The following is a 25898-nucleotide window of genomic DNA, read 5'->3' on the forward strand; positions in this document are numbered from 1 at the left end:
AGCCATGATGCTTTTAGGTGACAGACAGTCGTTGGTAGACCCTAAGTGGCCCAAAGGGAAACCAAGCACTTACATGGTTGGGTTATGTCTATATTTGATGGCACTTTAAACTTACATCTAAACCTAACTCCAGTTTTACACTAGCTGATCTCATTGCAGACACATCAAGGGAAACAAAGGGTTATGACTTGGGGGTGTTTTTAAGAGCAGGCCACACGATGAACCTTAAATTCCTTCTGTATTGGAGATTTGGGGTAGTGGTGGTTGGTGTTAACTACAGTTAAGGGGAACAGTTAGCCACAAACTAGTTGTGCTGTCGGCACAGCGATGTGAGTTGTGTTTCTAACAGATTTCCTTCCCCAGGCTACACGTTGTGCTAACACAGGGAACCAATCTGCATAACTTCTGTCAGCCTGAAGCACTGCCTGATCGCTTTTGGGTACAGAAGGTTAGTTTAATTGTTCTTTACATTTGCCTTCTGATTACTTTTCCATATTGGACAACTTTCATGTGTTTGAAATGTTTTCCGTGCTGTGTGAACACAGAGCATCTGGGAGTGACACACACTGAGAGAGAAAACTGTCAGCTGATGGAAAAGCTGTAATTTTGTTTCCTTTGACATAAAACCCCAGAAGGTCCAACCTGGCCCAAAGTTTGACCATTCAGACTCGTGGTCATCTCGAGAAGGCGCGTACACCTCTCCATACACCTCCTAGGCTTACCCATATTTACACTAGTAGTGAATCCTGTCCTGTCATGTGCTCTTGATTGGCCCTCCAGCTTTCCAGCAGAGGCCTTTTCTTTGGGTGAAACTTATTTTTTGATATTCCATTTAAGTAACTTTGATAGTTAGGATTCCATGGAAGCAGGTTAAATTTAGGGATTGCTGAAGGTTTTCAAACAGCACACAGCATGTGTCTTTCTCTCTAATGGAAATCTATGGCAGTGAAAAACCAATGTTCCTTTAGAGCAGCGTAGAATTTGCTGATATTTAATTACCCTAGCTCTTGAAAAAGGATATCACATAAGGAAGACTGGGTGGAGGAAAAGCAGCGCCAGCCTCTGTACTGCTTTATGCTATGCATTTAATTCTCAGCGGCGGCAGGAACATATCACAGGAGAAGGGATCTCAGCAGAGTTCTGTTGTCAGTCCGATCACCCCTGAAACACAATGTAAACTACCAGAGGAAGAAAGGAGGATGCTTCTAGTGCAGGTTATCTCATGAAGCTACTTTAGAGCTGCAAAAAAAAAAAAAACCCTGGAACACGATTGATTTCCTGTAGCAATTCTGCAACGTTCAAAGCAAAATAACCCTCCCCCCTTGACAGACAGGCCACAGAACCGACGCGCCAGGCGGTCGGTGAGCATCGCTCTCCTCTCCCAGCCGTGCGGGCAGTGCACGGAGCCGCCGGGGCCCCGCAGCATGGACCCGGGCGGGGCGGGGGGTCCGGGCGCCGCCTGATTGGCCGCAGCGTGGTGCCCGGGGCCGGTGCCGCGGCGGGAGGCGGCCGGAGGCGGCCCGCAGGATGGGCACCAGAGCCGGCTTCTTCGAGGTGGGTGCGGGCCGTGCCGGGGGGGCGGACGGGGCTAGCCCGGGCTGGGGCCCGCAGCATCCTGCCGTCGGCAGACGGGGCTGCGCGGTGTCCCGGCGGGCTCCTCTCTTTTCCCCCTCCATCTGCATTGGAGCACCCGGGAACCGGAGCCATCCGCTCCAGGATCTGCCCAGCCAAGTGCCAGCCCCTGGCCCCGGGCGGAGGGAGCCGGTAGGGAGGGCTTACGCCGCTCGGAATGGGGTTCCTTGGGGAGAAGGGGCTCCAGCCCACCCTGTCCTTGCCTTTCCCTGGCACTCTCCCCTCGCCGCTCCTCCTCCCCGCGGCCCCGGTGGTCCTCGGACGTGGCCCCGGAGAAAGAAGAGAGAGGAGGAGTCCGCGGAGGCGCAGGATCAATGGCTCTGGGCTTCCCGGGGATTCTCCGGAGCCGTGATCAGGCTGCCGGGATGGGTCTGGCAGCGCATCCCGGCCATAGGGAAAGAGCGAGAGCGAGGAATGTTCTCGGCACCTTCTGTCCCCAACTTCTGGGAAGACCCCGCCGCCCGGTGCGTTAGAGTCTTGCGTGGGAAACCATAAATCGCCAGACGGAGTTCAGTACAGTCAGGTCCTTGTGTACAGAGTGCAGAGTAACGTGCACTGGTGAGTGTGAGGTGTAATGAATCTCACCAACTTATATAAATAGCCACACCGACTCTCTGCTAGAATTAGTGAGGCTGGAGAACACAAAAATGCTTCAGTGGCTTGCGTTGCAGAAACAGGTCGGTACAAGCTAAACGGCAGCAATCCTGTGTTCCTGCAGGCTCACGCTCCAGTTTCTGCAGCACGACTTGCCTAAAAGTGAACGCACCTCCTTCCCCCGGGCACAATCCAAACCATGATAACGTTCACAGAGTTCAAAACCACCTGAAAAGTGACTGCTCCTCTATTACTTACCATGGCCTAAAAGTTCTTATTTTGCTTTTCAAAGCTCTCATGGAATCCTAGGTTGGAAGAGACCTTAAGGATCACCTGCTCCAACCTTTCTAGGCAAAGCATGACCTAGACTAGATGTCCCAGCACCCTGTCCAGCCAAATCTTAACAGTGTCCAACACTGGGGAATAGAAATAGTATAAAAGTGTTCTGGAAATGACAAACAATTTAGCAAAATAAGCTGGCTCTGGCTCTTGTGAGTGCAAGGTAGGGACCTACAACCTGCCTTTTCCTCTGCAGTGTTGGCTTCCCTGGTTCCTAAAAGGAAAAGCAACCAAGCTTTTCACTGCCTCCTGAATATCTACCAGTGTCCCATGCTCTTGGGAGATCCAAATGGAGGAGCAGGCATATGTGTATTACCCTTCTGAATGTCTTTGGTCGTTGTCTGCTCTGCAGGTTTGCTCTTCTGCCTGAACTTCTAAATAGCACTGGTTACTGGAAGACATCAAAAGCACAGACATCATTATTGTCACTTGACTTTACAGATGTGGCAACACATGAAAGCGGAGTGATCTACTCCATCTTGCTAGGCACAAAGTCTTAGGTAGCTCTGAGCAGTGCTGTTGTGTATCACTCTCTGCACTGGTCTCCCCACAGAGTTCCTTTCTGTTACAAATTCATTGATTTTGAATTCTGACTTGCATTTCCCCACTGTGCATTCAAAACTGAGCTTTCAAAAGAGAGGTGGTAAGTGTCCCCACCTCTCCCAATCTCTGTAGGTGTTACAAATGTTAACATTCCCTGTCTGAGGAACTGTAGCATTCTGAACTTTCCCCCGTATATCTTTAAACCATTTACCCTTTATTGCTATTCTATGGCACTTCCTTATAGGAATCACGAGGCACTTTGCGATCACCAAACTGTGGCTGACTGAATTGTTTAGGATACGACTGTTCCAAGTTTAGCAGAGGTTCACTGGTGGAATGTTTCTTCCTGTTTTGTTGAGTTTGTGCATTTGATCACACTTAGTACACAATCAATTTCACAGGTTCCTGAGAACATAGCATGCATGGATAAAATTACTCTCTAGTGAGCAGACCTGCAAAAAGATGGGCAAGAACGTCAGGCTGATTGTGAGTGTCCACTGGCTGTTAATTCCCTTCCTTTTCTTTATCGGAGTCTTTCTCAGTGCAGCTAAGACAAAAACACTTAAAAAATAGGCAACATGGTATTACAGTGACTACTAAGAAGCCAGTGAAAGGCAGATTCAGCTTTGGAAGTACTTTTAACCCTTTATTTTGAATTAGCTGTGTTGAAACAACCAAGAATTAAGAATTAGCAACCACCTAATTCAGCTGGGTGTAATGCTGGGTGTAATGGATGGATAGCAAGAACACCCAGAGTGTCTGAGTGATTTCCCTCTACTCATGTCTGTGGCAGAACCAGTGTGCAAAGCCACGTCCCTGTACTCCTTCCTAGACTTATGTCTCCCTGACTGCCTCTACATTTCTTATTCTGTAATAATGCCAGATTAGGTCTTGTCTACTTCAAGTACTGGTATGGTTCTAATTTCACCTCAGGTTTTTTATCACTTAATCACATAGGAAAAGCTTAGGAAGAACAGCTACAGTTTAAAGAAATACTTGCATACCTGAAAGTACTGCACCTTAGAATTTGAGGAGATTCACCTCCACAAATGTAGAGATTTATGGTAGAGACCTGTATCTAGATAACTAATATTCTCTAGGAGTGCTCATTTCTCCAAATTGATTAGAGCTCTTCTGACCTATTTCACCTATGCTTCAGAGCTTATGATACAGTTTATCCTAAAAGTGCCTGCTTTTCTCCTTTCCATACAAAGGATGTCTATGTGCCATGCTCGGATGTAAATGTCTGTAGTGGAGAGCTCTGAAGTTAGGCTGGTGAATCCTACTTTTTCTTTCTGCTTGACAGGTCCAGGTCTGCAAAAGCATTTCACGTAAAGAAAATGGTATGATGCTCTGACTTCCTGGGGGAAAGATACTTGAACAAATGCACTCATACTGTAGAAAATCAGTGGCGTAAGAGCCGCAGTTGTACTTTTGCTTCCTTAACTGGTTTGAATGTGAAGTGCCTTTTGTGAGCAGTGATAGCCAAAAGTGTTTTGGAGCCTTCCCTCCTTGAGGATAGACTGAACTGACATGTGCAGTACAGTCTAAAAGCAATAATGTACTGCCCTCCCTTCCTGGCATTTAAAGTTTCCCCCCTTCTGCCTGCCATGAAAACCCTCTGGATGCAAGGCAGGGGGTGCCTGCTGCCAAGCTGACATTGCTGAGATGTCACAGCTCCTGTTACAAAGGCTTCTCCCACTCAGAGCTTTGCTGTCTAGAGCCTCATCGACTAAGAGCATGAGAGCAAGTGCCAAAAGCAGGACTGCAGATGAGTTTAAGAGTCTGTATCCTCCAAGAGCTGCCTGAACAAGACAAGGCCACACGAGAGATATTTGAATGATCATTTAAAGGGACACTGGTGGAATTTTTGCTCCAATTCGGAGACATTTGCTCTGTTCTCACAAGTAACACATAGATTATTGTCACAGAAAGAGATGAGATGATAGGGAAAAATATTCTCCCTTTCTCTTCCTTCACCACTTCTCCACACACTTACCAACACATTCTAACACTCAGTTGTGCTGCTTTACTTAAAAGACAGCAATTTGTCCTTTTTTCTCTATAGAGCTTGAGAGAGAAACCCAGTTTTGCATAGAAAAATATGCTAGTAAAACATTACTTGGGAGGAAGTAATCAGAATTTGAAGGCTATGTTTAAAATCAAGTCCTATTTTAGAAAAAATAATGGACTTCTCTGAAGTATATTGTAACAGATTAATACAAATCTTGTAAATTCACCTGTCAGTGTAAGGTCCAAACTTCCCAGGGCTTCCAGTCCTCCTGCCCTGTAAAAAACAGCAGACCCATCCTTGATGGGAAAAAATAAAAAGGGGGGAAAAGGTATCTCTCTCTCTTCATTCTCTTCAATTCCATGTCAAAAGCATACACTGGATATACATTTTTGTCATCTATACACCAAATGATCCATGAACAGTAGTAATGGAACTACAGATACTGAAGTTAAACATTGCAAATCACAGTGCAAAGAAATAATTATGATTTCACTAAGAATTTATAAATCTCTTCTACCTAAATATTATCACCATAAATTAAAGCCCTGAGGCAACAAACATTCTCTTGAACATGGAAAAGGCTACACAGTGGTGTTGAAAAACTTGGATGTCTACTTAGTGTTGAGTCAAAGCTGGCTGAGGTTCTCAGATGGAGTTAATCCAGCCTGCTGCATAGTGACAGTGATACTCAGTGAATGATGTGACTCTTCAGTATGCCTGGGAAATTGGCAATGTGCAGCTCTCTGTTAGCCAGTGTAAGTAAATGCCCACTGAGTCAGTATTCACTGGTGCAGGTTCCTTTCCAATCTTGTGTATCCTCCTGGAAGATGTCATGCTAGTAAAAGCTGGAAACCTTTCATAGGCTTTCAAGAGCCAGAATTCACTGTGAAATCACAAACCTCTAACAGATCTTTCTTTTGTCAGAAATAAACCAGCCTCCCACTTTGAGGGAACCCACCCTCCTTTTCCTTCCTGACAGTTCTTACACTGACTCCTTTTATCTCCTGCCAATTACATAAATGGATTTGTTTTTCTGAAGGATCACCATCTGTAGCTCTACGTCTGTTACAGTCCTGGTCCAGGTCCACAAGACAGCTTGTGGTGTGCCATGCCTTCAGGTTAGGCACCCAGCTGCAAGAGCAGATTGGACAATATTGTTAAGGTATCCAAGTTTACATCAACTCTATCCCTTCACTGTGTGGTATCCCAAATGGCATCCACTGTAGGGAAACGCTGAACAGAGTTACAATGAAAAGGAGCAGTGCTTGAAGCAGCCCAGAGACAGGAATTCAGAATTTCTCTTTGTTAGGAGACTGTGCTTTCCACTGGAATACACTCCAGTCTTTTCCTACCTGTACTTTTTGGTCTCTCTTGAATCCTTCATTCCTTGATGTTGGCTCAAGCCAGCTATGGGCAGAGTGGGGAATGGCAGAATGCCACTTCCTGGCAATGTGTCTAACCATTATCTACACAGCATGAAGAAGTAGATCATCTTCTTTGCTAACAGTTTAGTTTCATTCAAAAATACTCTAAATGCTGTGCATTGTGCTGAGCTTGGGATAAGGATGCTTACTGGATCAAGGTCCTCCAGGATTTAGATGCAAGCATGCCTAACTAACAGATCTGAAACAGGTGAAAGAACTAAAAATGTACCATGAGTTTCAGCACAGTTCATACAGTGGTGCTCCTTGTTTTGCATAGGCACAGAATTTAGGAAGCTGAGGAGTAAGCACCTAGTGTAAATCTTGTGAACCTGTAAATGTTAGACATCCAAATTCTACAAAAGTGAAATTTAATTGCATAAAACCTTCTCAGTATGGGTGCACTGTATCCTTTCTCTTTATACACAGTCAAACAATGTAATAAAGTTTTAGTCTCTTGAAATGTGAGCTAATTGCTCCAGAGAGGTAAGGTTCTACTTAGTTGGACTACTTACAGAATAAAGTATAGCCCTCCACAGGTAAGATGGTGACATTTCGATTTGTGGTTAAACATTTGCCTTTGGTTCTGCTTTGGGATTCCTCACACAGCATGGAATTCCCCGCCTCAGGACACTGTGCATGCAACAAGTTTACACTGGTTTAAAGGGCCCTTTGGCTTAACAATATTGACTTCAAGGAAGTTATTCCTGATATGCCCTTGTGTGAGATCACACTAAGGCATGCTTCCTTTCTTCAGGAACAAAACAATCTACCAGAAAAGTCTCAGGAGACAGAAAAAATGGCTAATTCCATAGGAAAATAAAAAGGTAAGAAAAAGGTAGTTAGGACTGGGCAACCACTGGATTTTTTTAAGTGTTAAACTCAAGGCACCTGACTTGTGTAAGCACTCTAATAGCTGAGACAGAATGAATTCTGCATAACTCTTTCTCAGGCTGATTAGTTCCTCCACTGTAAAATAAGCAGGGCTTCTTTACTGAGTGATTTAGAAAGAAATCAATACAATAAATGCTTATGTCAGTCTCACAACATCTCAGCTGCAGTTTACTCAATCTGCTGAGTACAAATGGCTGCAAATACAACTTTCAAGACATGATAAATGTGTCAGTATTGCCATAATAGTTATCATATAATTTCTGAAGATCTGCTGATCCTTAAGCACTTGATATGGCTTTAAACTATTTAAACAGGAATTTGATCAACTCTAGTTTTTTGTAATTCTACCGCAGGGACACTGCATCCTAAAAATTCATTTTTAAATGCTCTTTGCTCAACTGTGTTTCCCCCATGAATAAACTTTTCCCCCTTTTGTTTTCTGAATTAAAGTTTAACTGCTGAAGGTACTTTTCTCTGCTTATATCATGTATTGATAATATCCTTTGCCCTCCAGCTTTTCTAAGCAATAACAATTAAGATTTTTTCTGTTTTGAAAGCCACTATCAATCTTTAATCCTTATACAATAGATTTGTCATCTTAACATTGGAGATACATATTTATAGTTACTTATAAAAGAGTTTTAACATAGCTATCCTTGCACAAATGTGCCTATTATCGATTAAGTTCTACTCAATGTAGTTTTAGAGAAGCTGTAATTTAAAATACCTTTAAAAATTCACACAAGAAGTGGACTGTAAGTCATCCTGCACTAGTGCAAGCCAACAGTCAGTGTCTAAATGTGCTAAATGCTGTGAAAACACATAGAAATTCAAGTTCTCTGAGCCAAACCATTTCTGTTTGAAAGGGATAATACCCATCAGTAAGTGTTCCAAAAACAGATTGCTGGGTATCTAAAAACTGTTGCCAACCAACACATTAACTGACTTGGTGCTGTGCCTGAAGACTGGAAACACTGTGTTCAGTGCCACCTGGGTTCATGTGGTTGGCCATTATGTTCAGAAAAGATAACATTTCTTGATATCAGAAAAGATGTAATCTCTGTCCCTTAAGCAGGGAACATCTAAACTCTGGGGGATGTTCTGATACAGCTAAGAGGTTTGAAATTAGAATAAATGGTCACCTTGTTTTCAATCTGTCATTGCTTTCTACGGACTGGAGTGGAATCTGAAGTTGTTCCATCTTTCTGAAAAGGGAAAGAAAGGTTGATATTTGCTTAGATCTTGAAAGTAACTGAAAGTAATTGAAATGCCTGAAGTTCAGGAATGGGTGTCCAAAAAAAGGAAAAATAAAAATAGGAACATTGGATAATTTAGGTTGCAAGGGACTTCTTGAAGTCATGTAGTCCAATTCCTGCTCAAAGCAGATACAACTAGATCAAATGGCACTGCGTCTTGTCCAGTCCAATTTAAAATACCTCCAAGGATGGAGATTCCACAGCCTCTCTAGGCAATATTTTTCCAATGTTTGGCCAAGATCATGGTGAAAAATTTTCCTTGTATATCTGATTGGACTTTCCCTTATTGCAACTGGTGTCTGTTGCTTCTCACCATTATCGTGCAATGGTTTGCATTGGAAGGGACCTTAAGCTCATCCAGTCCCAACCCCCTGCCATAGACAGGGACACCTTCCACTAGAGCAGGTTGCTCCAAGCCCCTGTGTCCAATCTGGCCTTGAACACTGCCAGGGATGGGGCAGCCACAGCTTCTCTGAGCACCCTGTGCCAGCGCCTCAGCACCCTCACAGTGAAGAACCCCAAGAGCTCATCTCAGGCTCCCCTCTGGCAAGTTAAAGCCACTCCCCTTGTCCTGTCACTACAGGCCCTTGTAAAAAGTCCCTCTTCAGTTTTCTTGAAGTGCCCTTGTAGGCACATTATCACTGTGCACCTTCAAGAAGAGTCTGGATTATCTTTATAGACTTCCTTTAAATATTTGAAGAAATGGGCCAGTACAGGCAGGTATGTCAGTTTGCCAGTTCAAAAAGACGTGGTAGAATAGAACCAAAATCAGTATAGAGCATCTTGGGTAATTTGTTTTCCACGCTAATTCCAGAGGTTCACAGAAGTACCTAATTTTCTGCACAGCCACTCTCATGCAAACTGCAGAGCAAAAGAAAATGCTCCATGATTTTCAGTCGGACCATTGTGCATAATGAGAATAACCCTACTAAAAGAGAATGCGTGGCAGAAAGACATCCAAAACCAATCTGTAATTGGCCTGGAGGAGGTTTCTCTAATACAGCCACTGAAGACCAAAAACTACCCCTGGGGAATCCTGATCCAAAATATGTATGCTGGGAGTGGGTATGGAATGGGAAGGGGACTGCTAAAACTGTGGGTACTGCTGCAATCTGTAGGGCAGCCCAATGGTATTCACTGACACAAGAGTTTTGAGATACACCAAAAGTTCCTCATAGGAACTCGGCATCAGAAGGAACAAAAAATGTTTTACAACCCCCACAGTACTTGTTCTGTGGACTGCAACAGTCAAAATGCTATGTTTCAAGAACCACCCTCTGGGAAGGGAGTTCACTTCATTTGCTTTCCCATGGAGATGATCCACAGGGACATTAAAACTTGAAATTTGGGTTATTTCAAATATAAAAAATGAAGGGAAAACACATAATATCCCAATAATCTATCACATATTTGTTACTTATCCCAAAGGAGGAAAAATACTTACCTCCCTTGATGTCACACTTAGAGCTTACAATGGACAGGTAGAAAATATCACTGCATTGGTATCCCTTGTGGAGATCAGATCTTATAGTTCTGGCTGAAGTGCTGCACCAATAGAGAAAGAACAATTTGGGACAAGTAAACCACAGAAATAAGATACTCTAACCAACTGATCTCTTCAAAGCAACCCTATTAAAAAGATACTGGACTGTGACTCCTATTTTTAGTAAGGAATCATATTTAAAGTCTAATGTTAATCCATCTTCTTGGCCAGTTAATACCAAATGTAATTCATGCTAGATGTTTATTTTAAAAACCCCCACAAATCCAAACAACAAACTCTTTCAGTACAAAGTAATGACAGTCCCAGTCACTTAGTGTGACAGATAAACTCTGGACTTCCATTCTTAGCTCTACCACAAAGTTCCTTTACAGTGTTTGATGGGAACAAATGAAATCAAAGCACCACTTCTGTATTTCAGGTTTTGCTATCCTGCTGCAACTGGGCTTTAAGACATCTCGGACCTTTTCTGCTTGGCTGTTGATTAAAATCATGACCTTTTGCCAAAGTGCCATTTGATCACAGAAATAAAGTGCTCTTTCCTTTTCAGAGCTGTAGCTAAACCATGGCTTGGAGTGTAAAATGCTAAAATGTAGCTACTAACACAGGTGATCTGAGAGGCAAGAGTAATGCCAAATATTCCTACAACAATCTCTTAAGGACCTGTGAAGTCCAGATCTTTAGCTGCATTTGTTCACTATGTCCACTAACATTTTTCAATCTCTTTACAATTAAAATATTCTGGAAACAATGCACATTAATCTTCAATATGTATGTACTCTGAATATTGCTTACAGGCATATATATGCACTTGCTACTCCCAACTCTCTTTCTACTTTTACAAATCATAAACATTGTGTTCCTTAGTGATTCTTGTGAATTCCTGTCTCTGCCCCATAGTTGCTCCTCTTGCTGTAGCATAATACCCCAGATCAGTGTGTTTTGATCAATAAGTTAGCTATTTCTGCTTCTGAATACAATTTATTTAGCAAAAAGTCTCTTTTATTTGCAAGTTGTGCGCTTTGAGAACCTGGCTATGATTAAAGCGGTCTCTTGAGCACACCAGAAGTGTCCACACATCTGAGAAATATGGTGTCTCACCCTGAGCAATGATTGTGAATTCAGGAAGCAAGTGAGAGTTTAGAGATTATTCATCTGATCATTAGTAATTCTAATTTTGTGTCCTATCAGGTGGAAATCCTTGACTGGAAGACAAAGGAACAGCTATGCTTCCTAGATAAGGTAAACCCAAAACCTGTTTAAAAGGCTAGGTGACTATTTAAAAACTAATAACTTTTCTTAAGTAAACTTAGTGTTTATGAAGGGTATCTAATTTCCTGATAGCCTTCCTTTGGCTGATAAAGAGGCAACGATTATACACACTTCATACTGATTATAGACTCCTTCAACCCTTTTCCAGAAGGAGCTTTTGGGCAAAGAGGACAAGTTCAGCTGCTTCAGTGAGATTGTGCCAGTTGTGTTTTACTCACTCATAAGCCACCAAAGTGTCAATGCTGTTGTAGTAACCCTTGATCATTGTTACAGAAGCTGCCTCTGAAGCAGATGTCACAAATTATCCCCCCTTTTTCCTGCAAGAAGTACCTTGAACCACCCATACCAATGCAGCCATCTGTTAAAAAGTTATGCTGTCACACTGTTTGAGTAACATTTCTGCTTGAATACTCTCAGACCTAGTTATTGTCTATCAAAGAATGCATCTCACATATACCATATTTTTTTGTTGTTGCCTAGGTGGAACCAAATGCCACAATTAGGGAAATCAGATTGATGTTCCATAAGTTATGTGAGTATAACTTTTGCAGCAGTTTGCATCACAACAGAATACACAGCATATAAATAGGAGAAAATGATGTCATTTGAAACATGTGATGTGCACACACATAATGCTGAGTAACCTGCATATTAATGTGATCACAGGGATATTTCAGTGTAGTTTTTTTATCCTGGTACACCTTTGTATTTTTGTAATGCTGCAGAATTTCTCACAGCTATTCGTATTGAATAAATACCCCTACAGATTTCAACTAAATCTTCTCTTGTTGTGTTGCACTCATTATAGTATTGGATGATCTAAAACATCATGTATCACACAATTCTGTATGGTCTTACAGATCCTCGGTGGTATCCAGCAAGGCAGTCGATAAAACTTGATCCAAGTAAGTACTTGTGAGGAACAGAGTAACAAAGCTCTGAGCAGGGGCCTGGCACAAAAGGTGTACTTTGCATGGGTATTAGCTCTTAGGAATGAGTTTCCAGCTATGTTAATTAGCACTACAAAGGCTGAAGAGAACCCAGAATAAATTGAGTACTTTGAAAGTATTGAACATATTTCCACCCATGTGCCTGGTGCTTGGTAATTAACTCAGGACTCTGCACATCATTCCAATGCACTTTCTAACTACTGAGCACTTGTGTTCTCAAGACAGGCAGCACAGAATTGTGATACCAATTTCCCTTAGTTGCAGTGAAATGATCCCCACAGAGATGCTCAGCTGAGAGCACTAAAAAGGGCTATGAATTAGAGCTCTCAATTCACATAATCCTCTGCTCTCAGGCAGGAATGACAGTTCTTTTGAGGTAAGCTAATGCAAAACACATTGCCATGCATGTAGGATTTGCTGACAAAGCTGATGCCAGCTGGCTGGCTTCGTTAATGCAGTAGTAGGTATTGCTACTAGAAGCCTCTTAGTACATGGCCTGGGTACACAAAGAAAGTCTAATTACCAAGCTGTGCTAATTCATCTTAGCTTTCAGTATAAAATGTGGCAAATTCTTTTACTTCCAGTAAGTGTAATTTTATTTAAACAGTTCCTTACAAGTATACTGGTGAGAATTAGTAGGATCTGTCCATGGAAACAGGCCTATGAGTATCTTATTCCCTTCTTCAAAGATCTACCTTACCAGGTTCCTCCATGGACTTATGTTATGAGACTTGCAATGAGAAAATCCAGGCTTTCTGGAGATTCCCCCAAATCTAGGCATTAGAAACTTGAGAATGAGCTAAAGTGCTGTGGATCACCTCCTAGCTGGTTGGTTGGCAAGAAAAGGAAACATTGAAAACCTGTAGGAAAGCCTTCCTATCTCAGATTATGCTAGCTTCTGTTTGTTTGACAGGGAGCAATGATAAGAGATGAAAGAGATGGAGGTGCAGCTGACAAGGAGGTCAGTGAACGATGGTGAAAGTCAGTGACCCAACAGCAAATTCTGCTGTAGCAGTAATGAAGCAAGTCTACTAGACTAGGCAGGCACACAGGACCAAAAATTCTCCTAACTGACCTAGAGGATCCAGGGTTTTATGTGATTACAGGGATAAATGGTAATTAAGTATAAACATCCTCAGTTTGTTTATTGAGATTCCAATAAAGCCACATCACCTCAAAGACTCCCACAGACGAGTTAAAGCACAATATAAAGTTAATACACTGCCAAAGTTGACTTGAATTTCACTGATGTAATTACTTCTTTCCTTCTCAGAAGGAAAGTCCCTGAGGGATGAGGAAATCCTGCAGAACCTCCCTGTTGGCACAACTGCTACCTTATACTTTAAAGATTTAGGGCCACAGATAGGATGGACTACGGTGAGCTATGCTTTAAGCCTGAGCCATTTTAATGGTTAATTTTTCCTTACATCGGTTTTTGTCTCCAATATTTCTGCATGATGCCTGCTCTGATAGTGGATGCAGGCAATGAATCTTTACTGCTTCAGTTCATTTAACCAGGGAAAGCAGTAAGAGGATATTCTGAATGCCTAGTTCCCTGGGAGAGCAGCAGGGGAAAACTTGCTGCAGGGTAGGCTGGCTCTGCTGAACTAACGTTCAGGTTCTCAGATGAATTTAGATGTCTACTGCAACATCAGTAGGAACTAGGTGCCTAAATGCTTTTGGGGATCTGCTTCACGGTGCCTGCAGAACTCTTCTGACAAAGATCAGGATTATACTCCTACAAGTTTGTCCTGAAGAAAGGCATGTGACAACTTCACATGTCAGCAACTGAAGGGAGTTCACAAAGTAAGATCAGTAAGTAGCTGTCTGTGTGTGGCTGCTGGTGGCAAGCGAGTGACAGCTGATAATTTCTGCAGCATTAGCAGCCATTCACAAAGACCTCGCATATTTACTGTCTTAGCTCAAATGCAAATCCTGTACTTGGCAGGCAACTTGTTTATGCAGTGAGGAGACCAATGACCCTTCCAGTTCTTCAGAAGGCCCATGATGCACATATTACACTAGTTCTAAGGAAGCAGCACAGAACGAAAAAATACCACATAATTTAAAGGCATGTTTGCCATTTCTTAGGTATGAGACATTAATAAAACCTTGTGTTAATGACAAAGAGCAAAGACAGCATTCATAGGAGGGAAAATAAAGGAAATCAAATGTTCTGCAAGACTGAATCTTCACATCATTACTTTGCATGCAATGCTGATAAATCAGGCAGCTATTTCACAACAGTAAGACAGGCAAAAGCTTCTAATGGCCATGTAGATTCCAAGACACATGTACGTTAATATATACCAAAATATCACAGCGCAGATTAACACCAAACTTCTGCCATTCCATAATCATTCCTTTCCATTCTGCTCTCCCTGGCTTTCAAGCTACTTCAAATGTGAAGCAAGAAATACTTCAATATTATAAAATAAAGAAGATAAACTTGTCATCTACAATCAAACCCGATCCTCACTGGAGAAAATGCTGATTTGTACAGAAGTTGATAACACAACTTGTCTGAGCGTCAAAATAACTGTAATACATTAGAAAACAGTGGTTGGGCTTTGGTTTCTGGTTTTGGTTTTTATTGACAGAAGTGCAATTGATTTCCCTTCTTTCTCCATAAATGAGGTATGGGCCTACCTTCCTCACCTGCAGAAGTGTGAATAATTCAACTGTTAATGTTTGGTCCAAGGTTAACTTGACTTTAAAGTGATGCTCCTCAGAAATGCACATCTATCTGAAATGAAACCTAGTTAGATAATAGCTTCTTTGCTTTCCGCTCTCCTTTTTTTTATTCCTCTTTGTGTTCAAATTAAAGACTGTTTGAACACATAATGTATTGATTGTTTCCCAGGCTGTGCTAACTGCTCATACAGATGGGGTCACCCGTGAACACTTACGATCTGTGTTTCCAGTTTTAACAAAATAAATTCCTTAGAAGCAAAGCTCCTCTTTTCCAAGACAAATTCTTCACCAGATTTCATTTTAACCCAAAATAAAGCAATAATTTTTCAGGGCTAGAGGAGGGTGAGAGCTGCGTAAATGTAACATGCATGCATATTTATCATGATCTCTGGGCTGCTGTTACTATCTTTTCATGCTCACACTATGTCAGCTGCACTAGCAATAGCTGTTTGTATGCAATGGAGGCAAATGCACTGCAAAATGTTTACATGCATGTCTACCAGTTTCATAGCCTAAGCCCAAACCTGCTGTTCAGTCCCTGCCTCTCTAAATGCCATCTTGGGTCTGTGGAGGGGTTTATCCCACTGCATTATCGCTAAGAAACCAATGCAAAATCATCATGTAATTCAGCTGTCTAATGATTTTCTCTCTTTTTGCAGGTATTTTTGATAGAATATACAGGTCCATTGTTCATCTATTTTCTGTTTTATTTCCGCATGCCTTTTGTCTATGGACTGGATGAGAGGTTTACATCAAGTCCGCATCCAGTAGTTAAGTAAGTCCTTTTTCAGGCCTGAGCAAGTATTTCTTGTTAGCATTGTAGTCTTATTCCAAATGTCTTGCCACACTTGTTTTTTTAAGCACTCTTAAATGCTTTTGTCTTGCTGTTTCTAGCTTGGCATGTATCTGCCATTCTTTCCACTACATCAAAAGGTTGATTGAAACAGTATTTGTTCATCGGTTCTCCCATGGGACTATGCCACTGAGGAATATTGTGAAGGTAAATTGTGTCAGCATCTATCCATGGTCCCTCTTGCAAATCCAACCTAGCCAACCTATGCTCTGCCTCTGCAGCACAGACCTTTTGGTGTGGCTTTTGCAGTAATACACAGCAAATCTCACCTGTAAAGCTGTAGTTCTACCAAGAGATTTCTTAATGTCGCTATTGTATAACCCACATGTTGCCATACTGTTATTCATGTTATAATAGTCTCATTGCTCTTTCAGAATCACTCAGCTAGCTTCCTGGCAGAGAAGGTTTTAGTAACAGCATGATGTTTCAACATAGCACAGGAAGGCACAATGTTGAATGGTTTTGCCCTGAACACTGTCTTTACTGTTAAGCAACTGCTAATTTACTTGGGATCCAGCACAAAGCAGTTTGGTTGTTCTGTATTTTCTTCTCCTGCAAGAGCACTCCCTAATGTTCCTACTGCTGCTGTGCAATAGGGCAGTTGTTGAGATGCAGGCCTAGATGTCTGTGAAGTAGTACAGTGAACTGCCTGGTTATGAGCAGGCTGCAGTTATTTTACAAATGGCTGCAACAGAATACACAAAGCTATTCAAATACATGTTTTATATTCAGGAAGACAGGCATATAGTATCAGCATTTGGGTATCTAACATTTGGTATTTAGACAGACCCCTGGAATTTGCCTTATGGCAATCATACTTCCAGCAGCCGAAGCTCTACCTTGTGGCTAACTCCTAATGGATGTGTTCTGGTAGTTCTGGTAGCAGCTTCATGCTTTCCAAATGGAGGGAGGGTCTGTAGTTGAGCAGCGGCCCTCGGGAAGAATCCTTCCTGGCAAGTTACGGTGTTTTCTGCAGTGGAAGGGTGCAGGGGTTGTTAAAAGGCTAGTAGATTTCTTAAAGCCTTGTTCTTGACACAGGAGCAGCTAATGCATGCTAAACAGCAGAAAAATGAGCAACTTTACCTTGAAAAAGGATGTGTACAGTGTGGTAAGTTTTCATTTTCTCACTGCTGTCTCTGACAACTACTTGTTCCTTTCAGACCATACAAACTTGTTGCTAAAATTGACATTTGTACTGATCATTCCGATTGCTTCAACTTTTCCACCTTCTCAGGTTGGTTGTACTCGCTTTCATCTGTAAAGTTGCTCACAGTTCTTCTTCTATCTCTTAGCAGTGCTTGGGTTTGATTTGCTTGTATAATTTCATTTACTTCAGTGTTTTTACTCCAAAATTGTGCCAGTGAGAAAAGTATCATATCTTCTTCCTTTTTCCTCTCACATACAGGTGGTAGACAAAGCTTCTTGCTTCAAGTGTTTGATCACATACATAGCAGATATACATAGACTATTTCCTAAGCACCTGGAACGTTATCTTTAATAAGACCCACTTCAGTCTCAGTAAACAGAGATCTGAGACAGGAATTGATGAGATTTGTGATTTTCATCCTTTGTTTCCCAAATGGAAATAGGAATAAATAATGCCATAAAATGCAGCAGGGGTTCATCAAAAGCAGAAATGTAGAATATATGTGGACTTAGTAAACAACTGGCTCAGACTGAATAAGATAGGGATGAATACAAAAATTGTGTGGTGATAAAGGAACTAACTAAAGGAAAGATGATTGTGGTTGTGCTGGAAAAGCATGTCAGGCCTTTAATAATAGGGAGGTACCAGTGGAATTCCTCAAAGATTATAACCTTATAACTAGTCTCACTGAACATTTGCATGGGTAAATAGAAGGGATATTGCTGCTTTCTATAAAAACACCTGGAGGAAAAAAAAACCCTAGACCTAAAGAAATACCATTTAAACCAGAAGACAATATAATGAGACAAACAGAAGGGTACATGCTAGTCATGAATAAACATAGGCAGGGCATTAAGGAATAGTTGTGGCCATCATAGGGATCATCAGTTAGAACAGAGAAAATAAAAGTCCTAGCCATAATTTTGTGAACTTAGGAATAATTTATTTATGGGATCCCTGCAAGATTTGATCTTGATCCACAATTTTTTATGTTTTTTTTCATAAAAGATTTTTGTAAAACTGTATTATTTACCTGGAATATGAAACAGTCACAGAAACAATTTCTTTCAAAAGTCTGCATGTAGTCTGCGTATACTCTTCCCATCTGAACCTCACTGGAGGCTTTATGAGCAATATGACTTCTAGTGGCATCTAGACATTTGTAGTGTTACTGCTAAGGACCTTAGCAGTGGCAGACTCCACTCTTAAAGCTCCTTTCCTTATAACTGAGGAATACTCTTGCAGCAAAACATGTTATTTGGATGAACAGTACTTGCTTAGCTTAATTACATCATGTATTGTTGGGAGCTGAGCCATGATAATTTATTTGTTTACTGAAATACATTGCCCTATGACCCATCCTGTGCCAAGCCCTGAAGTTAGGGACAGGTTTTTCATAAGATGCCATTTCAAGATTACAAGAAACTGTTTCCTCCTAGGTTTGTACAGTAGTTAGTAAATTGTAGGTTATGCTGGAAGAAGCTAGTGTTAGGGAGGAAGAAGTAGTTTATGGATAGAACACCCACTAAACTGTTCCTCATGGGAGTCATTCTGGCTCTGCTGCATTTCCTGAGGAAAAGGGAAGTAATCACAGGGCAGGGGGGTTGGAACTAGATGATCTTAAGGTGCTTTCCAACACTAACTATTCTATGATTCTATAATTCTCTTATGTCCCACCTGATCTGTAATTACTGGATAATAATTTGCTCTTTCTCATCAGTTAGCTATTAATATACAATCTCAGAGCAAGGACATACTGTGTGCTTGTATTACAGCATACCCCAAAGGGTGTCCATTTTGTCTGAGGTCTCTGAGAACTTCAGTGGTTCAATTAACTCTGAAATGGAAGTGGGAAGACAACAAAATGTTTGATACCAACATTTGCAACAGATGGGAAGGCTTACCCTTCACCAGCATTTGCAGCAAAACACACCAGCAGACACTGCAGTCAGGTAGTATGGGCTGCAGATGCTGAGGTAACCACTTGTTTGGGGTATTATTACCAGAAATTCAGTTCTGGTTTGTATAGGCTGAAAAATTCCAAATAAAATACCAAACAGTTAGACCAGCCAGAACAGGAAAGAATGCAGCCTTAAATAAGGATTTTGTCTTCATGAGCAGGAAAGGAAAGCTGTGAAGGAGAAAGCAGAAAGACCTAGAAGTCTTTAAGGTATGTGAACCTATGGAAAGCCAAGAAAAAAGCATCGCAAGAAAGAGTAAGAGGAGCAGTGCTTCACTTAAGTGAAAACAGGAGGGAAGGAAAGATCAGAGAAAGGAAAAGAACAGGAGAAATGGTGAAAGGAAGATGAAGAGCTCAGTTTTGGTCTTGCTGAAGTGCAGATGATAACCAAACATGCCCTAAAACATGAAAAGCTGAGGCACTAGGTTTGATAAAAGAAGAAATCTCAACTGATGAGAGGCAAATTTCAGAGTTGTTGACAAGGGTTAAGGTCGGTCTCTGCAAGACCCACAGGTGGGAGCATAGAGGAAGAAGAGGAATAGGCCAACAAAGGGCCTTCCTCCTACCTATATGGTGGGAGAAGATAACCTGTCACCAAGGTAATGAATGAGTGTCATAAGAAAAACCACAAACAGCAGGGCAAGGAAATCCAAATGAGAGGCAGAGATTGACATTGTAAGTCGTTTTTCATGGATGAAGCCTGTGAACAAGCTTTGAGATTTGTCAGCCCAGCCATGAGGTATTTTAGCAGAGTTTAGAGAATGGAAGCTGGGTCACAGAAAGCCAATGACAGCAGCAAAAGGGACAAACTAAAGATACCACAGTGCAAGGGCAAAGGAAAACGTCAGGCACCATGACTGTAGGTAGGGAAAGTTAAATCATGGGAAAGAAAGAAAGAAAGAAAACTGATGGGGTGAAGGAGAAGAGGAAAGGCAAGAGATTGGGCAATACAAGGTAATAAGCAGAGAAGAAGCACAGTGCCTAAATCTGGTTTTACAAAGCCTCAGTGGTCAGCATAACAGGTCTCTCTTCACCATACAGCCTAGGTGGCACTTCATCTTTTGGATCTTTTGGCTTGCCAGACAAAATGGGATTTGTTTTCAGTACTATGATCATATGTTCCAAAACTGTTTACAAACTTAATAGCTTCAAGATATTTGTCAGGAAATCTTACTGGATGCGCACTATGTTCTTCCTGTAATCTCCTGTTGTCTGCTCCCGCCTTACCACACTTAGTACTGTCATTTTCTGTTGTATTATCAGTGGCTTGAAGAATCAGCCCAATTCATTGCTATCAGTGGTCCTTGCAGTGAATACTGGCCTAGAGGATTGTACTAAAGCAAAGAAAAATTCCCTGTTTTTCAGAACTGCTTGTATTACTGGGGATTTGCAGCTTGGCTTGCTTATTACATCAATCATCCTCTTTACACTCCTCCTTGTAAGTAGCAAAACAACTCTCTATGATTTAAGTACTTACATATTTGCCTATTTGTGCTACTCACATGTAAACTTTTTTGTTTTTATAGCTTATGGGAAAAAACAGATAAATTTTGCTGTGATCATGTTTCTGGTAGGTTTGTTGTTCTTTTAATAAAATGACAAACACATTGCTTTATTTCTGATGTTGTATAAGCAGGGGAGTGACTAGGATAAGCAGGTACTTAGAACTTCAACAGCTGGGACATACTATGAAGCTGACCACTTGCATACTGAACAGATCTATTCAGTTTTTAATGTGATCTTGTACACAAGGGTAGATTTTGATTCAGTATCCATTCCAAGAGTGGGATAATTATCTCTCATAACCTTTAAAAGAAGCCTTGAACTATCAGTGTGTGACACTGTGTTTAAAAGCCGGTGAGTTTGTTTTGTGAACTGTTTTAGTGTTAAGGATCACAACAGATCACAAAACTCAGAAAACTGGCCAACTAAGCAAGTATATACCTGTTGCTGATCATTTCCAGGGATAGGTGTTCATTTGGTGGGCTTCAGAAGTTTTTTATAGTTTTCCTTAGGAAGAAAAAGCCTTAAGTCACTGCCTGTTCGTTCTCACAGTTCCTAGGAACATTTCATACATGCAGAAGCAACATTAGAGTAGCCGACAAGATGTACCCATTCTTTCTATGTATATGTAACTTGTTTAGAACATCAGCTGTTCACTTGCTTTGAGAAACTGTCAGTAACTAGAGGATCTCATAGCAGCTTCGCAGTAGGAAAATTCTGTGAGTTCATCACCTGTTTTCATTTTATAGAGAGACTACATTGCTGAAAGCACAGAGCCGGCAATAAAACTCAGGAGCTCTGAGCACCAGTCATTTGCTTTAATAGTTATGCTTTGCAGATGCTGGAGACTGCCCATAATTGTGTAAATGGGTCATTTCAATACACTTCCTGCATAATTGATTGGTGAGGCATTATTTCAAATCCATGGAGGAAGCTGGGTCAATTATATTTCATGATTCTTATACTCTAAAGAAGAAAACTTAAGAGTCCTTAATTTTCTTTAGGATTCTAGTAACTTTTGAGAAACCAGAACTATTCAAATGATAGGTTTTTTGGTGATTTTAAAGACGTAAGTATAATCAAAACATAAAGCAAGTTTTTATCAAAAGATAAGCAAGGTTTACTTTTATCCCCTTTGGTTTACTGCGTTTAGATCTCATAGGGATTATATACGCAGTAAATTTGATCCTTTGGACAGAGAGTCCACATTTGCTGGCAAATCTCATAAATATATGTGAGTATAATATAAGTACGTACAAGTACAATATGGGCTCATCTTTGAACCAAGACATTCCGTCCCCCTGTCAGACGGCAACTGTGGTTAAGGATATTTATTATGCTTATGATAGATTCTTTCCTCTTATTCCCCCCTTTTTTGTAAGTACCCCAGGAAATAACAAAAGGAAGAAGAGTCAATAGAAGGGAAGCACATGTTTAACCCTGTCATGCTTTTTTCTTGCAGCTGTGTGAAGCTGGAAATTTTTCCATTCACGTTGCACTCAGTGACCTCCAGAGAAATGGTAAAAACTGCACTTTGGTGCAGCCATTCAGTACTTCTACAGTTACTCTACCTCATGAAAGAGGGATCCTGGAGGGTGTTGATACCTGCTAGCTGACTGCTGTGGGAGCACAGGTTGCTCAGAGCTGTTGAGATTGGATCCTACAGGAGATCAGACAGTACAAGGAATCCAAGATTGTTAAACAGCACTTCCTATCTTAGTGGAATTTTGACCAGTTCAGATTGTGTCGGGAGGAGCAGTTGTATTAGTTACACTGGTAGTGCAAAAGGAAACAGAGCTAGTATAAGCTATGCTTTGGTGAGCAAAGGGAAGTAATTTCACTGGCTTCTATAGTGGGGCACAAGATCTCTGTTGAGGCCTGGATTCCTTAGGCAGGAGTCAAACATCATACAGCTATCAACTGTGACTGCTAAAATCCCCATTTTGTGACAACCTAAGAAAACCTTTAACTTCTAAATCTAAAACTTAAGGTACACCTCTTCTTACGGGAGTGGCTGTGATCAAAGGCATATGTAGATGATTTTCTAATGCCCAGAACATTTCCTCCCATTCCTTCTCGTGTCCAGAGGACATCCTGTTTTCCCCCCACATCCTGCTTGTCCTTCTGACAGTGATGAGACACACGAGTAGGCAGAGTTGGGTTGTCTTTATAGGAAACAATATACTTAGGAATGTGAACATTTTGTGATTTGTTTTCTGATCTATAGGATCCAAAACCCGTAAGATCCCATATCCAACAAAGAATCCTTTCACATGGCTGTTTTTCTTTGTATCTTGCCCTAACTATACATATGAGGTATGTATTTTCAAACAAGATGTTTAGATTTTAGTTTGGCTGAATATATTTTCATTTCTTTTGGAATGTTAAACATGAAACAGTTCAGTTCAATACCTTTCCCCTCCTCTCCTAAACCCCATGAAATCAGATTTCAGACAGGAACTTGTCTGGTTTTCCTCTCCTTCACTGAGGCAGTACTTACAAGGGCTAACTGTAAACAGATAGTCCAGACCCTGTGCCTGTGCTTCAGGTTGGACTTGATCTTAAAGATCTTTTCCAACCTAGTTGACTCTATGAGTCTAAAGCAGTGCAAATTTTGCAGACAAGAACAGGGAAATAATTGCCACTGAATGTATGCTGCAGTGAGGGGATGGGAGCGTCTGGTGGTTATAATATGAGGAATATCACACACAAATAGAATACACTGTGGTAGAGGAAAACAGACCCAGGTCGACCTCCCCATTTCTTGTCATGCAGTTGCTTGTGTTGGTTGTGATTCTTTCAGAAGCTTGAATCATTTTTATTGCTTCATATTCCTTAATCAGGAGCCAAACTCCTGACTCAGGTTCAAAAGCAGTTAAAACCAGTGCAACTCAGTGTAAAATTCACTCTTGCACAGAAAGACAGCATCAGGTTTTAACTTCAGAGGTGATTAACAGATGTTAATGAGAAGAGAACTTGGCCTCAGACAGGAAGTTATCATTCCTGGCACTGACGATAAATACAAAGTAGGCAGAGAAATGGAAAGGACACTATGTTGTAATGCTTACCTTTTTTTCATGGAAATAGCTGTAGAAGCAAACATGAAGGTTTTGTTTGTGATAAGAAGGCACTGTTCACCTTTTTGGCTAAAGGTTATTAACACTAGAAACTGATCTGGCTGACCTTGGCTTTTTTATTTACCTATACTAGGACAAGGTTGGTTTTGATCAATAGAGACATAAATGCAAATGCTGTCACCAGAAACATTTTAAATTTCCTTGGCCAAAACAGGTGGGGACCTGGATCAGTTTCACTATCATGACTCAGTGTGTTCCAGGTGAGTAATGTTTTGGTACTTCCTCCTGAAGTGATGTCAGCAACAAGATCAAGTTTTTAATCTGATACTGAAATGTATCTTTTTCTCCCTTCTTTCCAGTGGGGCTGTTCACTTTGCTTTGCTTCATTCAGATGACAGTCTGGGCAAAGGATAAACACTGCACCTACCTGCGAGAATTCAAGGATTATCCAAGTCTTCGAATGCCAATTATTCCCTTTTTGTTGTAAGAAAAAAGGTTGCATTTGAATATTGCACAGAACTTCAAGAAGAAAAAGCTTATAAACCTCCTCCCAAATAAGTGAATAAATGTAAAGGGTTTTGATGCATGTTGAATCTCCACTGCTGAGGGAAACTGTATGCACTTGAAAGCTACACTTCTGTATATTCAAGAATTCTCAACTCAGAAGCACCTTCTAGAAATAGGGCTTCACTGCACAGCTGGCAGTCAAAAGCCCCTAGAGTTCACTGTAACCTGACTGACTTAGATTATGTACAAGTCTATTTAGATTGATGGATCAGAGATACTGAGAAGTCTGTGCTGAAAAGCAGCTCCAAATTTAGCAGTGGCATTCTGCAAGACGTAAGTACATTGGAATGAGGACATACCAGCTAACTACTGGAGAGCTCAGTTCAGCCAGCCTGAATACAGTTGCATGATCTGCCCTCTTTGACTTGAAGAAGAGTGTGCTGCCTGGAGGCAGGTGCTTTGTAACACATAACATTACCAAAGAATATGAATGGTTTTCTGGAATAAAGAAATAGGCAATATCTGAAATACCTGATTTGGGTCTAACCCCTAATTTGCCAAAAGAATGTCAAGTGAGAAGCAATTTGTAGTATTTGAGGATGTAACACCCTGTGTTGATGGTGCTTGGTGGGGTTTCTGTTTGGTTGGTTTCAGTCTTCTGCATTAGTAGATTGCATACTAGTAAATAAGGTTCAGAAGATCTGATCTATGCTATATCTGTGATATTTGGCCTGTTTTCCTATAACAAGTCCTTATGATACTAAAGGACCTTTTACCCTGCAATTTATGTCAGTATTCTCTGAATATTTTTTTATACACTTTGTAGATACATGAAGTGACTGCTAGTCCTCAGCTCCCTTCCTATTTTCAGAGCCAAGAAGAAAAATCAGCTACAATTTTGGACTTCCTGTGTTTTCTTTTTCACAACATGTTCAGTGGGACTTAGCTGGGTTTTGTGCAAAACCTAGTAAAAAAAAAAAAAGACTATTGCATTCTATCTGAATTACATTTTCAAGAAACTATTTTAGCATATGAAGAGAATGCATAGATACTGTTTTGTTTCATGATTCATTTATTTCTCTCTAATGGATGTATAGAAGGATTTTTTCAACTATTTGTAAGGGTGAAATATGCAATAAATTCTAGACTTTATTTTGAAATCAGTTGAAATAATTATGGCAAAAGAAGAAAATTACAGCTGGTTGCTGAAGTTTCATTATATTTTGTAGAGTAAAAAGTAAGAATGTCCTTAGATTAAAAAAAAATCTACATCAAGCAATGAAAAAAAACCTAACAAAGCAAAGAAACCCCACATGACCCAGATTTTATTTCTATATAACGTATCTCAGAGAGGATTTCTTAGAAATGGTTAGACCTGGTAGGTAACTGAAGCAATACATCATCGCGAATTTGTTTTGTGTTGACATTTTCCACTGGTTTAACTGTGAAGCAGAGAAAAGAACTAAATGCCAAATGGTTTCCCACTGAGTGCAGTGTGGAGCACAAGCAGGCTGAAATTCTCTTTCTGAGCACAGAGAAAAGCACATACCTTATTCATACTTTACACCCACTTCAGGTCCAATTACAGGAAAGAAGGAAAAATTGATCCTGTTTAGTAACAAAGATACCTTTCCACACCTCCATGAGGAAACAAAACTTTTGGCAGATTTGGACATACTTTCTTGCCTTTTAATCTCCATTTTGACATTATGCTTCTATTGAAGAAAATTTGGACATACTT

The 25898-nt window shown here is 40.9% G+C and overlaps 1 protein-coding gene and 1 long non-coding RNA gene across 4 annotated transcripts; one reads left to right on the top strand and one right to left on the bottom strand.

The window, feature by feature from the left end:
* Window positions 1-648: 648 nt before the first annotated feature.
* TECR (trans-2,3-enoyl-CoA reductase) lies at window positions 649-25569 on the top strand. Of its 3 annotated transcripts, none has more exons than XR_009967006.1 (13): window positions 649-1554; window positions 11386-11436; window positions 11947-11998; window positions 12327-12371; window positions 13690-13793; window positions 15770-15885; window positions 16005-16110; window positions 20436-20508; window positions 20597-20640; window positions 22036-22093; window positions 22801-22889; window positions 23784-23910; window positions 24010-24109. XR_009967006.1 is itself a non-coding variant. In XM_062630539.1 (13 exons), the coding sequence occupies exons 1-13, from the start codon at window positions 1528-1530 to the stop codon at window positions 24135-24137; spliced, it is 939 nt and encodes a 312-aa protein (XP_062486523.1). In that variant the 5' UTR covers window positions 874-1527; the 3' UTR covers window positions 24138-25569. The 3 variants fall into 3 exon arrangements, 2 of the variants coding, with proteins under 2 accessions (XP_062486524.1, XP_062486523.1); XM_062630539.1 differs by having other exon boundaries at window positions 874-1554; window positions 23865-23910; window positions 24010-25569; XM_062630540.1 differs by lacking the exon at window positions 23784-23910 and having other exon boundaries at window positions 24010-25569.
* LOC134169738 (uncharacterized) lies at window positions 15066-21050 on the bottom strand. The gene is made up of 4 exons (XR_009967007.1): window positions 21015-21050; window positions 20245-20404; window positions 16470-16588; window positions 15066-15162 (listed from the first exon to the last, which is right to left on the bottom strand). It is a non-coding gene; the product is annotated as an uncharacterized LOC134169738 (long non-coding RNA).
* Window positions 25570-25898: the final 329 nt, after the last annotated feature.

Source organism: Pezoporus occidentalis, unplaced genomic scaffold (genome assembly GCF_034315485.1).
Source record: "Pezoporus occidentalis ecotype Australia unplaced genomic scaffold, CSIRO_AGI_Poc_V1 ctg356, whole genome shotgun sequence".
Lineage (NCBI taxonomy): Eukaryota > Metazoa > Chordata > Aves > Psittaciformes > Psittacidae > Pezoporus > Pezoporus occidentalis.

Excerpts from the sequence above, each read along its gene's own strand:
- TECR (XM_062630539.1), top strand. The coding sequence starts at position 1,528 with ATGGGCACCAGAGCCGGCTTCTTCGAG. Across the intron at positions 12,372-13,689 it reads GTCGATAAAACTTGATCCAA|AAGGAAAGTCCCTGAGGGAT; the intron begins GTAAGTACTTGT and ends TTTCCTTCTCAG. Across the intron at positions 20,509-20,596 it reads TCCTCTTTACACTCCTCCTT|CTTATGGGAAAAAACAGATA; the intron begins GTAAGTAGCAAA and ends TTGTTTTTATAG.